Source organism: Pelophylax lessonae, assembly GCF_965119305.1.
Source record: "Pelophylax lessonae genome assembly, chromosome: 11".
NCBI lineage: Eukaryota > Metazoa > Chordata > Amphibia > Anura > Ranidae > Pelophylax > Pelophylax lessonae.
Genome location: NC_138778.1, coordinates 235,136,109 through 235,159,629, shown reverse-complemented (window position 1 = coordinate 235,159,629; position 23,521 = coordinate 235,136,109). Strand labels below are relative to the sequence as shown.

General features: G+C 53.7%; 1 protein-coding gene across 2 annotated transcripts; it reads left to right on the top strand.

Annotated features, from left to right (window-relative positions):
- Positions 1 to 601: 601 nt before the first annotated feature.
- ZNF207 (zinc finger protein 207) lies at positions 602 to 22,105 on the top strand. Of its 2 annotated transcripts, XM_082271422.1 has the most exons (11): positions 602 to 751; positions 8,999 to 9,125; positions 10,248 to 10,386; positions 10,477 to 10,641; positions 11,396 to 11,471; positions 15,435 to 15,505; positions 15,633 to 15,787; positions 19,895 to 19,987; positions 20,478 to 20,720; positions 20,862 to 21,033; positions 21,486 to 22,105. In XM_082271422.1, the coding sequence occupies exons 1-11, from the start codon at positions 711 to 713 to the stop codon at positions 21,644 to 21,646; spliced, it is 1,443 nt and encodes a 480-aa protein (XP_082127548.1). In that variant the 5' UTR covers positions 602 to 710; the 3' UTR covers positions 21,647 to 22,105. The 2 variants fall into 2 exon arrangements, with proteins under 2 accessions (XP_082127548.1, XP_082127549.1); XM_082271423.1 differs by lacking the exon at positions 19,895 to 19,987.
- Positions 22,106 to 23,521: the final 1,416 nt, after the last annotated feature.

The window sequence follows — 23,521 nt, the reverse complement described above, 5'->3', positions numbered from 1 at the left end:
GGGGCAGTGAGGAGGGGGGAAGGGGGCAGTGAGGAGGGGGGAAGGGGTCAGTGAGGAGGGGGGATGGGGTCAGTGAGGATGGGGGAAGGGGGCAGTGAGGAGGGGGAAGGGGGCAGTGAGGAGGGGGGAAGGGGCAGTGAGGAGGAAGGAGGGACAGTAGGGAATGATGAGGCGGAAAGGGGGGGGGAGTGAGGAGAGGAAGGAGGGGCAGCAGTAGGGAATGATGGGCGTGTTTATATAGTATGAGGTAAAAGTATAAAATGGAGGAATAATAGAACACAATGTCATGTGAGAGTTTTGCCAGAAGTAAAAATGGCGGCTATTGTGTGTAGATTTTTTCCCGCTTCCTAGCGCGGTGGGATAAGATGGGCGGTGATTTCGGATGATGTAGGCGTGGCGTTGGTGTGAAAGGGGCGGTGATGATGCGCTTGCAGGGATGCAGAAGGGCGGATCGTTTGTGTTGAAGGGGCGGAGCGATGATGTTGTACGGGCGGGGATTTTGAAGGGGCGGACTGTGTGTGTGGAAGGGGCGGTGATATTGTACGGGCGGGGAAGTGGAGGGGGCGGGCCTTGTGTGTGGAAGGGGCGGGGTTTATGAGGTGATATTAGTAGGAGGTGTGGAGGAAGGCCGGACGCCATCTTGTTGTGCGGTGTGTCGCTGTAGTTCGGTGTCCGGTAGTCGTTGTTGGGTTATCGGTGAGTAGCGGAAGATGGGACGGAAGAAGAAGAAGCAGTTGAAGCCGTGGTGTTGGTATCCTTCTATATATAGGATGAGGGGGGAGGGCGGTGAGGTCTCCTCATAGAATATGGCGGGGGGAGGGGAGATCTCTCCGGGTGAAATGATGAAATTCTCCCAGAATTCCCCGCGCAGTGGTCGGTGTACCCCGGAGGGGGGGAGGGGTGTCTCCGGTCACACAGTCGGGGTATCGCAGCGCCCCCTGGCGGGAGGAGAATTCCCCACATGGTGGATTTGTCCTCAGAGGAGTAATGGTGTTGGGGGAGGGGATCCGTGTTGTACCCCTGAAGTCACACTATTTTGGGGGGGGCATTCTGGGGTGACGGGGAGTGTATGGGGGGGTTCCGGGGGATGTGTTGGGGGATGGGGGGGTTCCAAGGGAGGGGTGTAGGAGAATGTGATGGCGGGTATATGGGGGGGGGACCAGAGTTGGCGCCCCGGGGGTTGCGGTGCAGTGATGGGGGTCGCGGTGCAGTGATGGCGGTGCAGTGCCGGGGGGGGGGGTCGCGGTGCAGTGCCGGGGGGGTTGCGGTGCAGTGATGGGGGGTTGCGGTGCAGTGATGGGGGTCGCGGTGCAGTGATGGCGGTGCAGTGCCGGGGGGGGTCGCGGTGCAGTGCCGGGGGGGTTGCGGTGCAGTGATGGGGGTCGCGGTGCAGTGATGGGGGGGTTGCGGTGCAGTGATGGGGGGGTTGCGGTGCAGTGATGGGGGGGTTGCGGTGCAGTGATGGGGGGTTGCGGTGCAGTGATGGGGGGGTTGCGGTGCAGTGATGGGGGGGTTGCGGTGCAGTGATGGGGGGTTGCGGTGCAGTGATGGGGGGGTTGCGGTGTAGTGCCGGGGGGTTGCGGTGCAGTGATGGGGGGTTGCGGTGCAGTGATGGGGGGTTGCGGTGCAGTGATGGGGGTTGCGGTGCAGTGATGGGGGTCGCGGTGCAGTGCCGGGGGGGGTTGCGGTGCAGTGATGGGGGGTTGCGGTGCAGTGATGGGGGTCGCGGTGCAGTGATGGGGGGGTCGCGGTGCAGTGATGGGGGGGTTGCGGTGTAGTGCCGGGGGGTTGCGGTGCAGTGATGGGGGTCGCGGTGCAGTGATGGGGGGTTGCGGTGCAGTGATGGGGGTCGCGGTGCAGTGATGGGGGGGTTGCGGTGTAGTGCCGGGGGGTTGCGGTGCAGTGATGGGGGTTGCGGTGCAGTGATGGGGGTTGCGGTGCAGTGATGGGGGGGTCGCGGTGCAGTGATGGGGGGGTTGCGGTGCAGTGCCGGGGGGGGGTCGCGGTGCAGTGCCGGGGGGGTTGCGGTGCAGTGATGGGGGTCGCGGTGCAGTGCCGGGGGGGGGTCGCGGTGCAGTGCCGGGGGGGTTGCGGTGCAGTGATGGGGGGGTTGCGGTGTAGTGCCGGGGGGTTGCGGTGCAGTGATGGCGGTCGCGGTGCAGTGATGGCGGTCGCGGTGCAGTGATGGGGGGGGTTGCGGTGCAGTGATGGGGGGGGGTTGCGGTGCAGTGATGGGGGGGGTTGCGGTGCAGTGATGGGGGGGTTGCGGTGCAGTGATGGCGGTCGCGGTGCAGTGATGGCGGTGTTGCGGTGCAGTGATGGGGGTTGCGGTGCAGTGATGGGGGTTGCGGTGCAGTGATGGGGGTTGCGGTGCAGTGATGGGGGTTGCGGTGCAGTGATGGGGGGGTCGCGGTGCAGTGATGGGGGGGTCGCGGTGCAGTGATGGGGGGGTCGCGGTGCAGTGATGGGGGGGTCGCGGTGCAGTGATGGGGGGGTTGCGGTGTAGTGCCGGGGGGTTGCGGTGCAGTGATGGCGGTCGCGGTGCAGTGATGGCGGTCGCGGTGCAGTGATGGGGGGGGTTGCGGTGTAGTGCCGGGGGGTTGCGGTGCAGTGACGGGGGTCTTGGGGTAGAAATCTGAGTTTCAGTTGTGATTTCTGTTGCTCTGAACGGACACAAAACTTTGTGCACCCGAATCGCATCGAGTCATCGGATTATGGGAATTGCGCTGCATTTTGCGGATTGTGAGTTCACAGCAACATAACAGACGTGTCTTCTGATTCCAGAGGTTGGAGGACCGTCGGCTTTCTTGTACTCATTCCACCGTTATTTCAAACAGTGGGAGGAGACGTCCGCTGCTCGGCCCGGGTCTCGCTCTGCTCACGGCCCGGGTCTCGCTCTGCTCACGGCCCGGGTCTCGCTCTGCTCACGGCCCGGGTCTCCCTCTGCTCACGGCCCGGGTCTCGCTCTGCTCACGGCCCGGGTCTCGCTCTGCTCACGGCCCGGGTCTCGCTCTGCTCACGGCCCGGGTCTCGCTCTGCTCACGGCCCGGGTCTCGCTCTGCTCACGGCCCGGGTCTCGCTCTGGTCACGGCCCGGGTCTCGCTCTGGTCACTGCTCGGCCCGGGCCGTCTGTACGGGAAGGTTCAGACAGAATAGAACCCGCTGCCAGTGTCCGGGAGCTGCCGAGTGGCAGGAAAAACGCATGATGCTTGGGAGTGGCAGAAGTGTTCATTCCAAGAGGCAGAATGAGATGAAATCACACTCGTGTGCTTGATGGATGCGTCTGTGTGCCCGTCTACACCAGGAGGGTGCGGGCAGATTGATGGGTCTGTGTGCCCCTCTACACCAGGAGGGGTCGGGCAGGTTGATGGGTCTGTGTGCCCGTCTACACCAGGAGAGTGCGGGCAGATTGATGGGTCTGTGTGCCCGTCTACACTAGAAGGGTGCGGGCAGATTGATGGGTCTGTGTGCCCGTCTACACCAGGAGAGTGCGGGCAGATTGATGGGTCTGTGTGCCCGTCTACACCAGGAGAGTGCGGGCAGATTGATGGGTCTGTGTGCCCGTCTACACCAGGAGAGTGCGGGCAGATTGATGGGTCTGTGTGCCCCTCTACACCAGGAGGGTGCGGGCAGATTGAAGGGTCTGTGTGCCCGTTTGCACCAGGAGGGTGAGGGCAGATTGATGCCTCTGTGTGCCCGTCTACACCAGGAGGGTGCGGGCAGATTGATGGGTCTGTGTGCCCGTCTACACCAGGAGTGTGCGGGCAGATTGATGCCTCTTGTGTGCCCGTCTGCACCAGGAGGGTGAGGGCAGATTGATGCCTCTGTGTGCCCGTCTACACCAGGAGGGTGCGGGCAGATTGATGGGTCTGTGTGCCAGTCTACACCAGGAGGGTGCGGGCAGATTGATGGGTCTGTGTGCCAGTCTACACCAGGAGGGTGTGGGCAGATTGATGGGTCTGTGTGCCCCTCTACACCAGGAGGGTGTGGGCAGATTGATGGGTCTGTGTGCCCCTCTACACCAGGAGGGTGTGGGCAGATTGATGGGTCTGTGTGCCTTCCTCTTTACATGGCTTACTTTCACCGCCAGCTGCGGGATAACACAAAATGCGTTTTGTAATTTGTGCCGCGTTTTCCTGTGGCCAGCGGTCAACTTTCCCGTCCTAAACGCAATTCTTCTATATTCAGGAAAAGGTTCTTCCCCCCTCCTGTTGTAGACCATGGAGGACCCGTCCACCTCTTCTTCCCCCTCCTGTTGTAGACCATGGAGGACCCGTCCACCTCTTCTTCCCCCTCCTGTTGTAGACCATGGAGGGTGTATGGGGGACCTGTCCTCCTCCTCCTCTTCCCCCTCCTGTCATAGACCATGGAGGACCTGGCCTCCTCCTGTTCCCCCTCCTGTCATAGACCATGGAGGACCTGGCCTCCTCCTGTTCCCCCTCCTGTCATAGACCATGGAGGACCTGGCCTCCTCCTGTTCCCTCTCCTGTCATAGACCATGGAGGATGTATGGAGGACCCGTCGTCCTCCTCTTCCCCTTCCTGTCGTAGACCATGGAGGATGTATCGAGGACCTGTCCTCCTCTTCCCCCTCCTGTCATAGACCATGGAGGATGTATGGAGGACCCGTCCTCTTCCCCTTCCTGTCGTAGACCATGGAGGGTGTATAGAGGACCCGTCCTCCTCTTCCCCTTCCTGTCGTAGACCATGGAGGGTATATAGAGGACCCGTCCTCCTCCTCCTCTTCCCCTTCCTGTCGTAGACCATGGAGGGTGTATAGAGGACCCGTCCTCCTCCCCTCCTGTCATAGACCATGGAGGATGTATGGAAGACCCGTCCTCCTCTTCCCCCTCCTGTCGTAGACCATGGAGGGTGTATGGAGGACCCCTCCTCCCCTCCTGTCGTAGACCATGGAGGATGTATGGAAGACCCGTCCTCCTCTTCCCCCTCCTGTCGTAGACCATGGAGGGTGTATAGAGGACCCCTCCTCCTCCCCTCCTGTCGTAGACCATGGAGGATGTATGTAAGACCCGTCCTCCTCTTCCCCCTCCTGTCGTAGACCATGGAGGGTGTATGGAGGACCTGTCCTCCTCCTCTTCCCCCTCCTGTCATAGACCATGGAGGATGTATGGAGGACCCCTCCTCCTCCTCTTCCCTTCTCCTGTCGTAGACCTTGGAGGATGTATGGAGGACCCCTCCTCCTCCTCTTCCCCCCTCCTGTTGTAGACCATGGAGGATGTATGGAGGACCCCTCCTCCTCCTCTTCCCCCCTCCTGTCGTAGACCATGGAGGATGTATGGAGGACCCGTCCTCCTCCTCTTCCCCCTCCTGTCGTAGACCATGGAGGACCCGTCCTCCTCCTCTTCCCCCTCCTATCGTAGACCATGGAGGACCCGTCCTCCTCCTCTTCCCCCTCCTGTCGTAGACCATGGAGGACCCGTCCTCCTCCTCTTCCCTCTCCTGTCGTTGACCATGGAGGACCCGTCCTCCTCCTCTTCCCCCTCCTGTCGTAGACTATGGAGGACCCGTCCTCCTCCTCTTCCCCCTCCTGTCGTAGACTATGGAGGACCTGTCCTTTCCCCCTCCTGTCGTAGACCATGGAGGACCCGTCCTCCTCCTCTTCCCCCTCTTGTCGTAGACCATGGAGGACCCGTCCTCCTCCTCTTCCCCCTCCTGTCGTAGACCATGGAGGACCCATCCTCCTCCTCTTCCCCCTCCTGTCGTAGACTATGGAGGACCCGTCCTCCTCCTCTTCCCCCTCCTGTCGTAGACTATGGAGGACCTGTCCTTTCCCCCTCCTGTCGTAGACCATGGAGGACCCGTCCTCCTCCTCTTCCCCCTCTTGTCGTAGACCATGGAGGACCCGTCCTCCTCCTCTTCCCCCTCCTGTCGTAGACCATGGAGGACCCATCCTCCTCCTCTTCCCCCTCCTGTCGTAGACCATGGAGGACCTGTCCTTTCCCCCTCCTGTCGTAGACCATCAGCGTCACATGATTGCGCAATTGTCCGTTAAAGTAATGCAGTGCCGAATCCCAAAATATGGCCTGGTCATTGGGGGGGGGGGTAAATCTTCCAGTCCAGAACTGGTTTAAGTACTGTAGTTTGACTCAATTCCACGAGTTTACACAATTTTGAAGCGTGACATGTTGGGTATCTATTTACTCAGCGTGACATCTGTCACATTATACAAAAATTGGGGTAAATCTTTCTTTTTAAAAACCTTCGTTTATTTTTTTTCCCCCAAAAAAGTATGTGAAAAATTGCTGTGCAAATACCACATGACAAAATACATTTCAATGTTTTATTCTCTAGGGTCTCTGCTAAAAAAAAGTGTGTATGTGTGTGTATGTATATATATAATATAATCGGGGTTTGTATGGTCATGAAAAACCTGGAAAAGTCATGGAATTTTAAAATGGCAATTCCAGGCCTTCGAAAAGTTTTGGAAAATATTTGAACCCACACAGTTTTGGAAAAGTCATGGAAATTTGTTTCATAATCGCTGAATATTTGAATATGCAGAAAAGAGAGAAAGGCGCCATTCAGTGTAGCTGATGGAAATATTATCGACACATTAAAAACTTACATGGAGGGAAGCGTCTATCTTCATAGCTCTGATTCCTACCGGTTACCCCCCTCCGCGTCATCACGTTTGTGTGGCCCTCCAGTGAGGTATGCGCTTCACCGCTGCCTCAATCTGACTGAGTCCCCCGATTGGTTCTCCCCTGGTGTCCTCTCCCGGCTGCTGGCCAGCCTCAGGGAAGGAAACACCGCGGACCCATAAGGAAGCTGAGCTATGAAGATAGACGCTTACCTCCATGTAAGTTCTTAACCACTTGCCGACGGTCGCACGACTATTTATGTCGGTGGTCAGCCCCTCACAGGCAGAGCGACGTAGGGCTATGTCACTAGCCTGTGAGGGTCTAGGGAGCGAACGCTCGCCGCCGGAGGCGTGCTCCTGCGTGGTCACGGACCCCCCCCCCCCCCCCCCCCCCCGCGTGTGACCGGCGGACCCAGTGTCCACCGGTCACTCGGCGATCGTTGGGTGGAGAGGGAGAAAGGCAGGCGCCTGATGTAAACAAGCCGCCTGTCATTCTCCCCTGTGTAGGAATGGATTTTCTTCTTATTTAACATGTGTATATAGACATTGCATAAAACTTTAGGTCATGGAATTTTATTGGTAAAAATGTGTACAAACCCTGATATATATATAAATAGTTCTGCGTAATTTTCTAGCAACAAAAAAGATTGTATTTAGATGTAGGGGAGGAGTGTCCGAATTGGCCCGGTATAGGGGTTGTTATTGCCCGGAATGGGGGTGGTAACGATAGTAGACATTGGTAAAGCTATCAGAAGTTCTTCCTCCCTGATATGTAATATGTCCTGTGCTGCCCCTGTCACCTCTGTGGGGTGTCCTATATATACCTTCCTGTGCTGCCCCTGTCACCTCTGTGGGGTGTCCTATATATACCTTCCTGTGCTGCCCCTGTCACCTCTATGGGGTGTCCTATATATACCTTCCTGTGCTGCCCCCTGTCACCTCTATGTAGGGTGTCCTATATATACCTTCCTGTGCTGCCCCTGTCACCTCTGTGGGGTGTCCTATATATACCTTCCTGTGCTGCCCCCTGTCACCTCTATGTGGAGTGTCCTATATATACCTTCCTGTGCTGCCCCCTGTCACCTCTATGTGGGGTGTCCTATATATACCTTCCTGTGCTGCCCCTGTCACCTCTGTGTAGGGTGTCCTATATATACCTTCCATGGGGGGGGGGGGCAGAAAGAAACACAGCAGGCTGATAAGGTGAACATGCCATCCCACACCATTTTTTCCGTCATGTACTTTCACCTGTCAGTACTAGGGGTAGAATGTACCGGGGGGGGGGGGGGGTCTCTTGCAGAGAATAAGATTTATGCTGGTGTGTAAAGGAGACGTAGATTTATGAGCTTGGCGCCCTGTATGGGGGGGCGGCTTGGCGCTCTGTAGGGAGGGGGCTTGGCGCCCTGTATGGGGGGGGCTGCTTTGCCCCCTGTATGGGGGGCGGCGGCTTTGCGCCCTGTATGGGGGGCGGCGGCTTTGCGCCCTGTATGGGGGGCGGCGGCTTGGCGCTCTCAATGGGTGATATGCGGAGATGGACATCCATACAGTTAGAGTGATTCCACTTATGTTGGGAAATGCCCCCCTCCCCCATGTGTGATCTCTGTACATTGCGGGGATTGTTGCACACTTTGTAGAAGATTCCTCCCTTTTTGTTCTGAAGAAATCCCTGTGTGTTTCTCTGTCCATGTGTGGAGTGAATCTGTATGGGATTGGCTGCTGCACCTGCAGGGCTCTGAGAAGTGGCGGGGTCTGCATCCCTTTATACATGATTTCCCTTAGGGAGGATCTCGCCAATTACATTTTGTTGCCCAAAATCTGACTTGTATCTTAGTGCAGACTTCTGGGGAAAATCAGTGAGCCAATCCCACAAGCAGGAAATGACATGTCTGGGGGCGGGGTTTTACGGTCTGTGTACACAGCGCCTCCTGGCGGCCATATTGCGTTTTACAGACAATGACTGTGCTGCAGCTTGAGAAGGAAAGGTGATTTATAATCCATTACAATGTGACGTAACAATTCTATACCAGAGAATCTTCTATAGTTGCAATTCGTTTTTTTTTTTTTTTTTTTTCCCATGAAAGTGGAGTCATCCTTTCAGTCATCCACCCATTGGGGGTCGGCGGGGGGTGTTTCAGTCACCCACACATTGGGGGTCGGCGGGGGGTGTTTCAGTCACCCACCCATTGGGGGTCGGCGGGGGGTTTTTCAGTCACCCACCCATTGGGGGTCGGCGGGGGGTGTTTCAGTCACCCACCCATTGGGGTCGCCGGGGGTGTTTCAGTCACCCACCCATTGGATTGGTGGGTGCGGGGGGGTTCTCATACATGTGCTGCAGTCAGAGGTGTGAGATGTAGAAAGCAGTCGCTGTGCGGTTTTCCTCCTTAACTCCTCCCCCCAGGTACTGTAACAGAGACTTTGATGACGAGAAGATTCTCATCCAACATCAGAAGGCCAAACATTTCAAATGTCACATCTGTCACAAGAAGCTGTACACCGGGCCCGGCCTGGCCATCCACTGTATGCAGGTAAGTTCTGTGTCTCCCTGTACTGTCCTGGCCACCCCTTGTATACAGGTAGGTTGTGGGGGTCTGTACTGTCCTGGCCACCCCCTGTATACAGGTAGGTTATGGGGGTCTGTACTGTCCTGGCCACCCCCTGTATACAGGTAGGTTATGTGGGGTCTGTACTGTCCTGGCCACCCCTTGTATACAGGTATGTTATGGGGGGTCTGTACTGTCCTGGCCACCCCCTGTATACAGGTAGGTTATAGGGGTCTGTACTGTCCTGGCCACCCTCTGTATACAGGTAGGTTATGGGGGGGTCTGTACTGTCCTGGCCACCACCTGTATACAGGTAGGTTATAGGGGTCTGTACTGTCCTGGCCACCACCTGTATACAGGTAGGTTATAGGGGTCTGTACTGTCCTGGCCACCCCCTGTATACAGGTAGGTTATGAGGTCTGTACTGTCCTGGCCACCCCCTGTATACAGGTAGGTTATGGGGTCTGTACTGTCCTGACCACCCCTTGTATACAGGTAGGTTATGGGGGGTCTGTACTGTCCTGGCCACCCCCTGTATACAGGTAGGTTATGGGGGGTCTGTACTGTCCTGGCCACCCCCTGTATACAGGTAGGTTATGGGGTCTGTACTGTCCTGGCCACCCCTTGTATACAGGTAGGTTATGGGGTCTGTACTGTCCTGACCACCCCTTGTATACAGGTAGGTTATGGGGGGTCTGTACTGTCCTGGCCACCCCCTGTATACAGGTAGGTTATGGGGGGTCTGTACTGTCCTGGCCACCCCCTGTATACAGGTAGGTTATGGGGTCTGTACTGTCCTGACCACCCCTTGTATACAGGTAGGTTATGGGGGGTCTGTACTGTCCTGACCACCCCTTGTATACAGGTAGGTTATGGGGGGTCTGTACTGTCCTGGCCACCCCCTGTATACAGGTAGGTTATGGGGGGTCTGTACTGTCCTGGCCACCCCCTGTATACAGGTAGGTTATGGGGGGTCTGTACTGTCCTGCCCACCCCTTGTATACAGGTAGGTTATGGGGGTCTGTACTGTCCTGCCCACCCCTTGTATACAGGTAGGTTAGGGGGGTCTGTACTGTCCTGGCCTCAGCCTAATTCACTGTTTTTCAGGTTCATAAAGAAACGATAGACGCCGTCCCCAATGCCATCCCGGGGCGCACAGACATAGAGCTGGAGATCTATGGTATGGAGGGCATTCCGGAGAAGGACATGGAAGAACGCAGACGCATGCTGGAACAGAAGACAGTGGGTGAGTCCTGGCAATCTGCAGACTATTCCCCCCCTTCTTCCCATCAGTCAGGGCGGTATTGTGATCTGATCTGTCTCTTCTCCTTCATAGTGGATGGACAGAAGAAGAGGATGGATGACTCTGATTATGACGACGATGATGACTCCGGCCCCTCCTCCTCCTTTCCTCCACAGATGCAGCCACAGCAAGGCTATATGTCGGCCATGACTCAGCCTGGCCTCCATGGTCTGGCCAGTGCACAAGGCATGCCCCCAGGTAACTACACCCCCCCTCCCCCCCATATGACTCAGCCTGGCCTTCATGGTCTGGCCAGTGCACAAGGCATGCCCCCAGGTAACTACACCCCCCCCCCCCATATGACTCAGCCTGGCCTTCATGGTCTGGCCAGTGCACAAGGCATGCCCCCACAGGTAACCCCAGGTAACTACACCCCCCCCCCCCATATGACTCAGCCTGGCCTCCATGGTCTGGCCAGTGCACAAGGCATGCCCCCAGGTAACTACACCCCCCCCCTTCCCCCCCCCCCATATGACTCAGCCTGGCCTTCATGGTCGGGCCGATGCACCAGGCATGCCCCCAGATAACTACACCCCCCCCCCCCCCCCCCATGGCTCAGCCTGGCCTCCATGGTCTGGCTGGTGCACCAGACATGCCCCCAGATAACTACACCCCCTGCCCCATGGCTCAGCCTGGTCTCCACGGTCTGGCCGGTGCACTAGGCATGCCCCCAGATAACTACACCCCCGCCTAAATGGTCTTGCTGGTGCTCCAGGCATGCCCCCAGGTAACTACACCCCCTCCCCCATGGCTCACCCTGGCTGGTGCTCCAGGCATGCCTCCAGGTGAATGGGTGGGATGGGGAAGTGTGTATGTAGATGTGGCGTGGTGATTGTCTGTCTCTGGGTGAGGTATGTCCGGTGTATGCAGGAAATGTATTGCATTCAGAAGTCATTTGTTCATTTCTGTTTTGTCCTTCCACTCACAATAACTTATTCCTTTTCATCTCCAGGAATACCGCCACTGATGCCAAATGTGCCCCCCATTATGCCTGGAATCCCCCCAGTCATGCCAGGAATGCATCATGGGTCAGTATGTCATTGTTTGGTGTCTTGTATGCTACCCTTTTAGGTTCAGGCAGATAGATATTTATCCTCCCGGGTTCAGGCAGATAGGTACTTGCCCTCTTGGGTTCAGGCAGGTGGGCACTTGGCCTGGCTTCAGCTTCTCTGTAGTGTGGAGGACCTCAGGCTCAGAACAGATGGGTGAGGAGGGGCTCGGGGCAAGGACCCATTGGGCTCGGAGGACCCATTTGGCTTGGGGCAGGCTGGGGCTCGGGAGGAGCCATTGGGCTCGGGGCAGGCTGGGGCTCGGGAGGAGCCATTGGGCTCGGGGCAGGCTGGGGCTCGGGAGGAGCCATTGGGCTCGGGGCAGGCTGAGGCTCGGGAGGAGCCATTGGGCTCGGGGCAGGCTGGGGCTCGGGAGGAGCCATTGGGCTCGGGGCAGGCTGGGGCTCGGGAGGAGCCATTGGGCTCGGGGCAGGCTGGGGCTCGGGAGGAGCCATTGGGCTCGGGGCAGGCTGGGGCTCGGGAGGAGCCATTGGGCTCGGGGCAGGCTGGGGCTCGGGAGGAGCCATTGGGCTCGGGGCAGGCTGGGGCTCGGGAGGAGCCATTGGGCTCGGGGCAGGCTGGGGCTCGGGAGGAGCCATTGGGCTCGGGGCAGGCTGGGGCTCGGGAGGAGCCATTGGGCTCGGGGCAGGCTGGGGCTCGGGAGGAGCCATTGGGCTCGGGGCAGGCTGGGGCTCGGGAGGAGCCATTGGGCTCGGGGCAGGCTGGGGCTCGGGAGGAGCCATTGGGCTCGGGGCAGGCTGGGGCTCGGGAGGAGCCATTGGGCTCGGGGCAGGCTGGGGCTCGGGAGGAGCCATTGGGCTCGGGGCAGGCTGGGGCTCGGGAGGAACCATTGGGCTCGGGGCAGGCTGAGGCTCGGAGGAGCCATTGGGCTCGGGGCAGGCTGAGGCTCGGAGGACCCATTGGGCTCGGGGCAGGCTGGGGCTCGGAGGACCCATTGGGCTCGGGGCGGGCTGGGGCTCGGAGGACCCATTGGGCTTGGGGCAGGCTGGGGCTCGGAGGACCCATTGGGCTCGGGGCAGGCTAGAAAAATGGTTAGGGTGGTAACCCCCCCTCCCCCAGATACGGCGGTGGTGTGGGAGCTGGATGGGGGCCTTAGTTGAGTATAGGTGGCTTCACAATGTGGGGGAGGGTGAGAATCCTAGAATGGGATAGAGCTGGGGGGGGGGGGGGGCTGGTTGTTTTGACTGGGGTGGAGCTTTAACCCACAGCTGTTTTTTTTTTTTTTTTGCACACGTTTATAGTCCCCGTTCACACTGGGGCGACCTGGTCACCTCACAGGTCGCCGTAGGTCGCCTTCCATAGGGAAGCTGCGGACCCGTTCTAATAGGAGCGACACAAGTCGCTCCGACTTAGAAAAAGTGTCCGGTGCTTCTTTGGGGCGACCCGGAGGCGACCGCCATAGACTTCAATGTTATGAAGTCCGTGGCGGCCGCTCCGAGGTCGCGGCGCGCTGCTCGCACCACGACCTCGGAGGTCGCCCCGGGAAGTCGGATCGCCCCAGTGTGAACGGGGCCTTAAAGAGTAATTTTGGTCCTGAAGATTACACAACCCCCCCCAAACATGATATATTTTATGAAAGTAGACACCCTGGAGAATAAAATAGTGGAAGTTCAAATAATACACCTAGGATGATTTTAGGACACTCAAAACGCCATGAATGACGCAGTTTTTTGGTTAGATTTGTGTGCGCCTGTGAAATGGTGATACTTCATGCGTAGGCGTCCCCGAAGTGCGTGTTTATATTCTTACAAGGATCGGTGATCCCTACTATGGTGAAGGCGAGGAAGTCTTCTTCCAGCAAGATAAACCATCTAAACCATCGTACATCTTTATTTTTTTTATTGGTTGTTCCAGATGGACTTGTGTCATTTTTTTTTTTCAACCTGACTATATAGGTGGAAAGCGTACATTTCTCCCAACAACCCCCCCCCCCCCCCCATATATTGTCGTCTTATGAATGTGAACCTCAGACTTTTTTTAGTAGATTGTGTGATGGCCTCACTATACGGACTATTCGCACCGCGCCGGGGGAGGAGGAATACACCTCTGCGCCAGCCTACAGCTTTACCTTCCTTGGTGACATCCCCTCATCATTTAGATAGATTTATCTTATACCTCGCAAATTGCCCTCCTTACTGGGATCCTCGTGGGATAAGTCACCGAGGACGTATACACAACAAAATCATCCAATACATTACAATACGATTGTTTCTGGCTCTCCCACTACCCCCTCACCTTTTTTTTCTTTTCGCCTTCCCCTGACTGGTGCGCTTTAACCACTTAAGCCCCAGCCCTATTTCGGACACTTTTTATTCACAAGTTAAAATCAGTATTTTTTCCTAGAAAACTACTTAGAACCCCCAAACATTATATATATATATATATATATATATATATATATATATATATATATATATATATATATATATATATATATATATTATTTTTTAGCAAAGGCTCTGGAGAATAAAATGTCGGTCATTGCAATATTTATTGTCACGCAGTATTTGCGCAGCGGTCTTTAAAACGCAATTTTTTTGGACAAATTTTGAAAAATCACATTTCACTGCATTTATAAAATACTAAACAGTAAAGTTAGCCCATTTTTTTGCATACTGTGAAAGATGTCACGCCGAGTAAAAAGATACCCAACATGTTACGGTTTAAAATTGACCACCGGTTACCAGTTTAGAGTTGGAGTTTTTTTAAATTATTGCTCACGCTCTGGCGATAGCGGCGATACCTCACGTGTGGTTTGAACAGCGATTTCATTCGCGGCTCGACTTCCGTATACGTTTTTTTGTGCGCGAGCTAACGGTGATGAGGGCGGCTAAATTTTTTTTTCCTATTTTATTTTTTTTTAACTTACGGTTTTTAAAAAAAAATCTGATCACTTTTATTGCTGTCACAAGCAATGTAAACATCCCTTGTGACAGCAATATGTAGTGACAGGTACACTTTATGGAGGGATCGAGGGTCTAAAAGACCCCAAACCCCTCCACTACACTTTCATGAATGCAAAACGCTGAAAACAGCGTTTTTGCATACAGCCGTTTTTTAAATTTGCCGCCTTTTGCAGCACAGTAACCCGGAAGTGACGTCATGGACGCCGCCTCCGAGTTGCGTCATCGGAGACCCGATCGAAGCCGTTTCCGCTGGCTGGGTGCTCGGGTCTCCCGGTGGGACGGGAGCCCCGAGCAAAGTCACGGAGGGCGGCGGGGGGGGGACATCCCCTCCCGCTCACCTGGGTAACGATCGAGCGGCTCCCGAGCCACATCGTTCATTGCCGACGGGAAGCCGACTGTTGGCACTAAACCACGGTACCGGGATGGTGTCTCTAGCTAGAGGCATCATCCCGGTATAACCCCGCAAAGTCTGCCGACGTAAATATACGTCAGTATGCGGTAAGTGGTTAACTAGCGCTGCAGATTCTTTGGACTGCGCCAGACGTTTTTGCATGCGATTGCTTTTATCTGGAAACTTGATGAGCGAATTGTATCCCAATTGACCTTCGGACAAAGGGTTCTACCCGAAATGCGTCCCTTTTTTTGGGATATTTTCCATGTCATTGCCTTGTATGTTTCCACAGCAACGCAGTTTTATCGCATGTTATGTTTTATGTAATTTTTTTAATTCTTTTTTATATGAAACATTGTAAGTTATTTCTAATTTGGATGTTTAATAAATGTACATGTTTTTACATTCCTGCGTATACTTAAATTACCCAGATGGTCAATTGTCATTAAAGTCCCACCCCTAGGGGAATTTCTTTTTCCAATTCCACACAGAGATGGAGGGAGAAATGTACATTTCATGATTTGCTGTATTTGTGTCCAATCCTTGTGTTTTTACACTGCTGAAACAAGTCATTGGTGTCCTGGCTGATCCTTTAACCCTTGCCTGTCTCCGGTCTTTCTTCAGGATGCTGCCAATGAGCGGAATGATGCACCCGGGCGCCGGAATCTCCCATATGATGGCCGGCTTACCCCCAGGTAGGTTATCTTCCTCTGCTCTTGGTGTCCAGTCCTCGGGTGTCTCTTGGTGTCCTGTCTTCAGGTGTCTCTTGGTGTCCTGTCTTCAGGTGTCGGTGTAATGATGGATTTGTATTCTGTTCTGTAGGAGTCCCTCCGCCAGTAGGACCTCGTCCTGGAATACCGGCCACCACCCTGGCCCAGCAGGTCTCTGCACCGGGAGTCAGCAGAATCCCCACCCCCAGCACTTCATCCCCCGCTGTACAGTCTGTGCCCAAACCACTCTTCCCCAGTGCTGGACAGGTAAGACCACCTTCTCCATCTTCATGTGTGATGGCCGTACTCTGAATGGTGGTGTCTTCTCGTCTGTAGGACTAGAAATCAGGATGGCTGGTTCTGAGTGAGTGTGATGGTGTCAGAGCTGAGCCTGTCATTTGTGTCCGCCTGTGATGGGGGTCAGAGGGGGAGCCTGTGATGGGGGTCAGAGGGGGAGCCTGTGATGGGGGTCAGAGGGGGAGCCTGTGATGGGGGTCAGAGGGGGAGCCTGTGATGGGGGTCAGAGGGGGAGCCTGTGATGGGGGTCAGAGGGGGAGCCTGTGATGGGGGTCAGAGGGGGAGCCTGTGGCTTGTCGGCCTGTGACCGGGTCAGAGGGGAGCCTGTAGACTCTTGCATGACGGTGTACCATTCAGGAACTTTGAGTTATACTGCCACCTTCAGGAGATTGGAGGCTGCACGACCCAGTGATTACCCCCTCCCATTCCCAGCTCGCCCGTTTGCTAGTATCCCCAGAGCAGGCCTCTTTCTTTGGCTTCATCTAAGGGAGGGAGGTTTGTGAAGGCTGCAGTTTACCATATCTGAGGTTATGGAGAAGCTTTTGGCATTACTGGAGTCTTCGGCTGCATTGGAGTCTCTCAGCCTCTTGTGACGGCTGTGGTTTGCCACTCAGATGTAAGAGTAGGATGGGACTTTTGTCCAGTTCTGGCTACTTGGCACATGTGATTTGAGTTATGAACAGATCTCTAAAACGTAGATCCTGTTTCAGTCCTTGGGATGGTGTGTATGTACCTTGACTTAGAGCTGCCAGTGTGGTAATTTCTAAAGGTCACCAACCTGGGCTCTCTGGAAATGCCTTGGCCTCCTGAAGCCTTCCCTATAGGCTTTTACTGCTGGTCTTGTACCGGCCTTGGCTCTGCCTTGTACCAACCCTGCCTGGTACCCAATTCTCCTCGTATCGAATAGATTTAAGTGTTTTGCCAGGAATATCCCACCAAAGATGATTTTGTAACAAACATAAGTCTGTCCCTATTGAGGGAATCCTGGTGGTCAAGGATCTTGTGGATAAACCAGAAGGGCTTTTTCTCCTTTTGTAGGCTCTGCCATGGAACATGCTTTTAGTGACCCATCTGATCATCTGCAGGATTCTGGCTTTCTGGTCCAAGCCTCAGGTTCCTGAATTTATATGGAGAGACCTCCTGGTCATGGTTTTCTGCTGATGTATTATGGGTAGGCAGTGACATCATTCCCTAATTACCCAGAATTGGCCTCCTGTCATTGCATTTATGGCGGACTCTTTGGCCTAAAGCTTATGCTCCTAATTTGAGAGCCTGTTTGCTATTTTTTTTTCTCAGGCCTGACCTTTACATTTGTTTCACTGTAAATCCCACCCCCCTCCAAACAACTCCAAGGAAGGAATAAAGGAAGTCCTCTCGTAGTTGCCACACTTGTATAGTGATAGGGGGGGGGGGGGTCTCTTGGCCTCCACAGACGTGTCAGATGTTTGGGTTAAGGACATTGTGGGGAATAGTCTATAACCTCAGTTTTTGCCTCTGCCCAGCTTAGCGCTAGCTACACATTATTTTCTGTAATGTCCTTTTAGATTTACCTTCAACTAGGGCTGAAACAACTAATCGACTAAATCGATAATAATCGATAATTACAATCGTTGTCAACGATTGTAATTATCGATTAGTTGCTCCGTCGATTAGTTGTGCTGCTTTGTGAAGTTTCCCCGCCTATCAGCGAGCTGTCTGCTCTGTGAAGCCGTCGGCTGCATTCACTGTGTCTCTCTCACACAGCTCTGCACTTCCGTGACTTCCCCCCTCCTCCCCCCTTCCTTTCCTCTCTGCCTTTCCTCCCCGCCCTCTTGCTGATGTCAGTGAGGGAGTCAGTGAGTCATATCAAGGCAGAAAAGAGGACAGAAGCAGCCAGCAGAACGTGAGTGCCGAGATTAGAGCTACAGTGTCCTGTGACTGTCCATGCACTGTCCCGCCAAAAAATATAATAAAAGCTTCTCCAGATAAAAGTTATTATTCTTTATAAAGTGCAATATTCTAATAGAAAAAAAAGTGATTAAAAACCTCCATAGAGCACATATAGGGGGTCTTTCTATGCTGCCTATTTCATATCTATGGCTGACATGGATGTTTTATTCACTTATTTTTCTATTATAATATTGCACCTTATAGGGAAAATTAACTCTTTTATCTAGATAAGCATTTATTATATTATTTACAGTATATAGGAGCTTAATTGAGAAAAAAAAAAAGTTTTGGTATAAGGCTCGGTTCACACTTGTGCGATGCGGGAACGCTGCGAATATGCAGCCTGTTCCCGCATCGCATCCACACAAGAGGCAGTTCACACTGCCATATGCGATATGCAGGGGGTGTCAATTAAATGTTAACGACACCCCCAGTTTGATTGCATATCGCAGTGCGATCTGACAGTTTTCACAGAATCGGATCGTACAACTGTGAACCACTGTGCAGTGCGATCCGATCCTGAGGCGGCTCAAAAAATGCCTCATGTGCGATTTTGGTGCGGATGCGCTGCGAATTCAGCCATACAAAGTGTATGGCTGAACTCGCATCTGCACATGAGATCGCATGTAATGAAGGAGCAGTGCGCTCCGAATTACATGCGATCTCGCAAACCGCACAAGTGTGAACCGGTACTAAGTGCTGGTTCACACTACTGCGGGTGCGCTGGTTCGCACTACACCCGCACAAAAGTCGCACAGGACCCTTTTTTTCAGCCGCATCAGGATCGGATCGCACAATGGTTCACACTTGTGCGATCCGATCCTGTGCGAACTGTCAGATCGCACTGCGATATGCGATCAAACTGGGGATGTCGTTAACATTTAATTGACACCCCCTGCGTATCGTATATGGCAGTGTAGACTGCCTCTTGTGCAGATGCGATGCGGGAACAGGCTGCGAATACGCAGCCTTCCAGCATCGCACAAGTGTGAACCGGCACTTACACTCTGTTTGCTCATTATTATTTTAAATAAATGAAAAAAAAGGCATATTGAGTTTTTTTATTATTTTATCCGATTAATCGATTAATCGAAAAAATAATCGGCAACTAATCGATTATTAAAATAATCGTTAGTTGCAGCCCTACCTTCAACTATGTAGTGCAAGGACCGCCCTGATGGCATACAAATTGACTGTTTTAGGATTGACCTTTTATGATTTTGGTAAAGCTGAAGGAAATTGAACAAAACATTTTTTTATATGTAGCGAGCTTAACTTTATCCAACATGCCAAAGTCTCTACGAAGGTCACTAGATCTGTACACTGCTATAGATCAGGGGGCTCCAAACTTTCTAAACAAAGGGCCAGTTTACTGTCCTTTAGACTTTAGGGGAGGGGGGCAGACCATGGCCGGAGGGAGTTGGAAGTGTCCTGACATCAGCGGGAATAAACAATATCCTATCTGGTATTGGTGCCCCATCATTGGGGTCAAATGGAGCCCTATCAGTGGGGGAGGGAATGGCGCCCCATCGCTGGGGGGGGGGGGATGCCGCCCCATCGCTGGGGGGGGGAATGGTGCCCTGTCGTTGGGGGGAGGGAATGTCGCCCCGTCAGAGGGGGAGAGAATATCGACCCGTTGGGGTCATGGGGGGGGGATGCCCCGCCCCATCGTTGTGGGGAGTGGTGCCCCATCGTCCAGATAAAGGCTAGTAAAGAGCCAGTTTGGAGATCACTGCTATAGAGAATCTCCTCTCCCAAGGGGGTATAACTGGTGTTTTTGCAGTTCTACAGTTTTAGGTGGATGTTGTGTTTCCAGAGGTGGGGTCAGTGTGGGTGGGGGGCGGGGGTTGTAGGGTTGTACATGTGTTGTGTGTGTGTAAAGGCCTCTAGATGTGTGGATTGGTGATCTGTCTTTTAGAGGTGGAGTCATTGGTTGGGGTCAGTGTGAATGGGGGGGGGGATGTAGGGGTTGTACATGCGTGTGTGTGTTTAGGCCTCTAGATCTGAGGATTGGTGATCTATCGTGTAGAGATGGAGTCGTTGGTTAGGGTCAGTGTGGATGGGGGCGGGGGGGGGGGGGGGGTTGTAGGGTTGTACATGCGTGTGTGTGTTGTGGTCTCTTCACTGCTTCCTTTCTTTGTGCTGCAGATGGGATCACCCGTCACAAGCTCCACCGCCTCGTCCTCCAATTCGGAGCCCCTCTCTGCACCTGCTAAAGCCCTCTTCCCTAGTGCTGCACAAGTATGCAGGATATTGCAGTTTTTTTAATGTTTGCTACTCAGGTTAACCCTTTAGACTTAGTCTATTGTACATAATGGAATAAAGGGTTAATGCATGCCATTAGCAGAGCATTGATTGGGCAGATGGTGGCTTATTGCATGGATGTCTGTCGGAAGATCCTCACCCCAATGTCTCCATTTGGCTGGTTTTGTAGTTTGGACAGCAGAAGGGATGATGGAGAATTCTGCCCCCTCGGGGGGGCGGGAGAAGGGGGCTCTTAGTAATAACATTGATTGGGGTCAGGATGCAATTGTCACTTTTTGAACATGCTCCCCCTGGTGGGTACTCCAGTCTGGTGCCGGTCATGTGGGGATCCTGTGCATGCTGTTGGCATCCCTTCCTGTGACTCCACATTCGGTTGGGATTGTAGAGCTCACTGCTGTGTGGTTTGGCTTTGCTTTGTGCGATTACCTTGTCATTGTACTCGTAGTAACAGGACTTCTCTTTGCAGGCTCCTTCAGCGGTGTCAGGCCCGGTGGGAACAGACTTTAAACCCTTGAACAGTGCCCCAGTCACGACGTCTGAGCATCCTAAACCAACCTTTCCTGCTTACACTCAGTCCACCATGTCCACCACTAACACCACCAATAGCACTGCAGCCAAACCATCTCCTTCCATAACAAGTAAGCCTGCTACCCTGACTACTACTAGTGCTACTAGTAAGTTGATCCATCCCGATGAGGATATCTCACTGGTAAGTCTGGGCTCTCCCCCTCCCCTCTTGTTTCTGCCATGACAGTTCTGGTGTCCTTGTTTCCCCTTTATTGTCTTCTCTGCATGTTTACCGCCCCTCCCAGAGGCTTTTATTGTAAGGTCCTTTGTTTTCTGTTATCAGGAGGAGAAACGTGCCCAGCTTCCGAAATACCAGCGTAACCTTCCACGGCCGGGCCAGGCACCCATGGGCAGCATGGGCAGTTCAGCTGTGGGACCACTAGGAGCTCTGATGGCACCCCAGCAGGGAATGCCACACCAGCAGCCTGGCATGAGGCACCCCATGCCGCCTCATGGTGAGTACATGCAACGTAGATCCTATTCATGACCCCACTATGGTGTGTTGCAGTGCGTATATCACATACATCAGCAGACTGGCATGAGGTACCCCATGCCCGCCTCATGGTGAGTACACAGTGTAGAATCCTATTCATGACCCCGCTATGGGGTGTTAGTGCGTATATCGCATACAGACTGGCATGAGGTACCCCATGCCGCCTCATGGTGAGTACATGCAATGTAGATCCTATTCATGAAGGGTACAGACTAGGTGTGGGGGCGGGGCTGGGGCTGTAACATGCTCTGAAGGTGAACTTATCCTTTAGCTTGGCCATTGGTCTCCGCATTCTGGACACCTCTTTTATCTCATTAATTGGCATGCCTGATCTTGTATGTTGGGGGCAGGGGGGTAAATCATTGCGTTCCTGGACTTTCTTGTCTACATCTTGTACTTCTTTCTCTTCCTCAGGTCAGTTTGGTGGCCCACACCAGAATATGCCCGGCTTCCACCCAGGAGCAATGCCGCCTTTTGGACAAGGACCCCCCATGGTTCCCCCTTACCAGGGCGGCCCCCCTCGGCCTCTGATGGGAATGCGACCTCCTGTAATGTCTCAAGGTGGCCGCTACTGACCGAGCTGCACTGTTAATAGGTTTGGAGATTAAAGCTTTCTTCTCACCTTGTGCTGTGTATATAGCCGCGCTCCATCTCTCCCGCATACCAGGAACTGTCGGACATTGTTTTACATTGGGGGAGGGGGGATTTTTTTTTTATTTCCGGGGAGGTTGGTGCAGGGACATAAGAGCGGACATTTTCATGGTCTTACAATTTATACTGTATGGCTTCTTTTTCATCTAGGTTTTTAGAAGTGGCGTGTAGTAAATATGGTTCAGTTGTGAAGGCGCCATATACCAGGCAAAAGGCAAGTCCTGTAACATTACTTTGCTTTTTCTGAGGCCTTCACAGCTCTTCTGGGGCTGTTGGACTTCTGGTCCCCAACCGTTGTTGGTGAGGGCCCTAACTGTTGTATCTTCATGTCCTTGACTGACCTCTGTGTACTGATAACTCTGTAATAAAATGGAAGAACACTTTTTGACTTTTCTATTAATTGGCAGCTGTGGAGCCGCTCAGAGGTTGGTAGAGATGCATGTCACCCGGCACACAGGACACAGGCTGGGACTTACTGCACAGGGGAGATCTATCAACCGCATCCTAGAGGGGGGGATCTATCAACCACATCCTAGAGGGGGGATCTATCAACCACATCCTAGAGGGGAGATCTATCAACCACATCCTAGAGGGGAGATCTATCAATCACATGCTGTCCTCCTCCTAGAGGGGGGGGGGGGGGGGTTCAATTGCATTCTGTCCTCCTAGAGGGCGAGATCACACCCTATCCTCCTAGAGGGGAGATCTATCAACCACATCCTAGAGGGGAGATCTATCAATCACATCCTGTCCTCTTCCTAGAGGGGGATCAATAACATCCTGTCCTCCTCCTAGAGGGGGGGATCAATAACATCCTGTCCTCCTCCTAGAGGGGGGGGATCAATAACATCCTATCCTCCTCCTAGAGGGGGGGTTCAATAACATCCTATCCTCCTAGAGGGGGAGATCTATCAACCACATCCTGTCCTCCTAGAGGGGGGGTTCAATCACATCGGGTCCTCTTCCTAGATGGGGATCAATCACTTCCTGTCCTCTTTTTAGAGGGGGGGGGATCACATCCTATCCTCCTAGAGGGGGAGATCTATCAACCACATCCTAGAGGGGAGATCTAGCAATCACATCCTGTCCTCCTAGAGGGGGGGGGGGATCAATCACATCCTGTCCTCCTAGAGAGGGGGATCAATCACATCCTGTCCTTGTCCTGCTAGGGGGGGGGGATCCAATCACATGCTGTCATTGTCCTGCTAGAGGGGGGGATCAATCGCATCCTGTTGTCCTGCTAGAGGGGAGATCCCATTATTTACAACCTGTCCTCTTACAGGTTGAAAGCATCCTGGCTGGCTTATGGAGAGGACTGTCCAGGGGTCCCCCTGTATGTACTGCCAGAGAGGAACTTACAAATGTTGTTAAATAAAGCTGAAATCGAAAAACAGACTGAATACAGGAATGTTCCGACACCCCCTCCCCCGGATTGTATATATTAGCTGACCTCCCCTTGTATATCTGGGTACAGTAGAGGGTATATATTGGATGACCCCTCTTGTATATCTGGGTACAGTAGAGGTTATAGGATGACCCCTTTGTATATCTGGGTACAGTATAAGGTATATATTGGATGATCCCCCCCCTTTGTATATCTGGGTACAGTAGAGGGTATATATTGGATGACCCCTCTTGTATATCTGGGTACAGTAGAGGGTATATATAGGATGACCCCTCTTGTATATCTGGGTACAGTAGAGGGTATATATTGGATGACCCCTCTTGTATATCTGGGTACAGTAGAGGGTATATATAGGATGACCCCTCTTGTATATCTGGGTACAGTAGAGGGTATA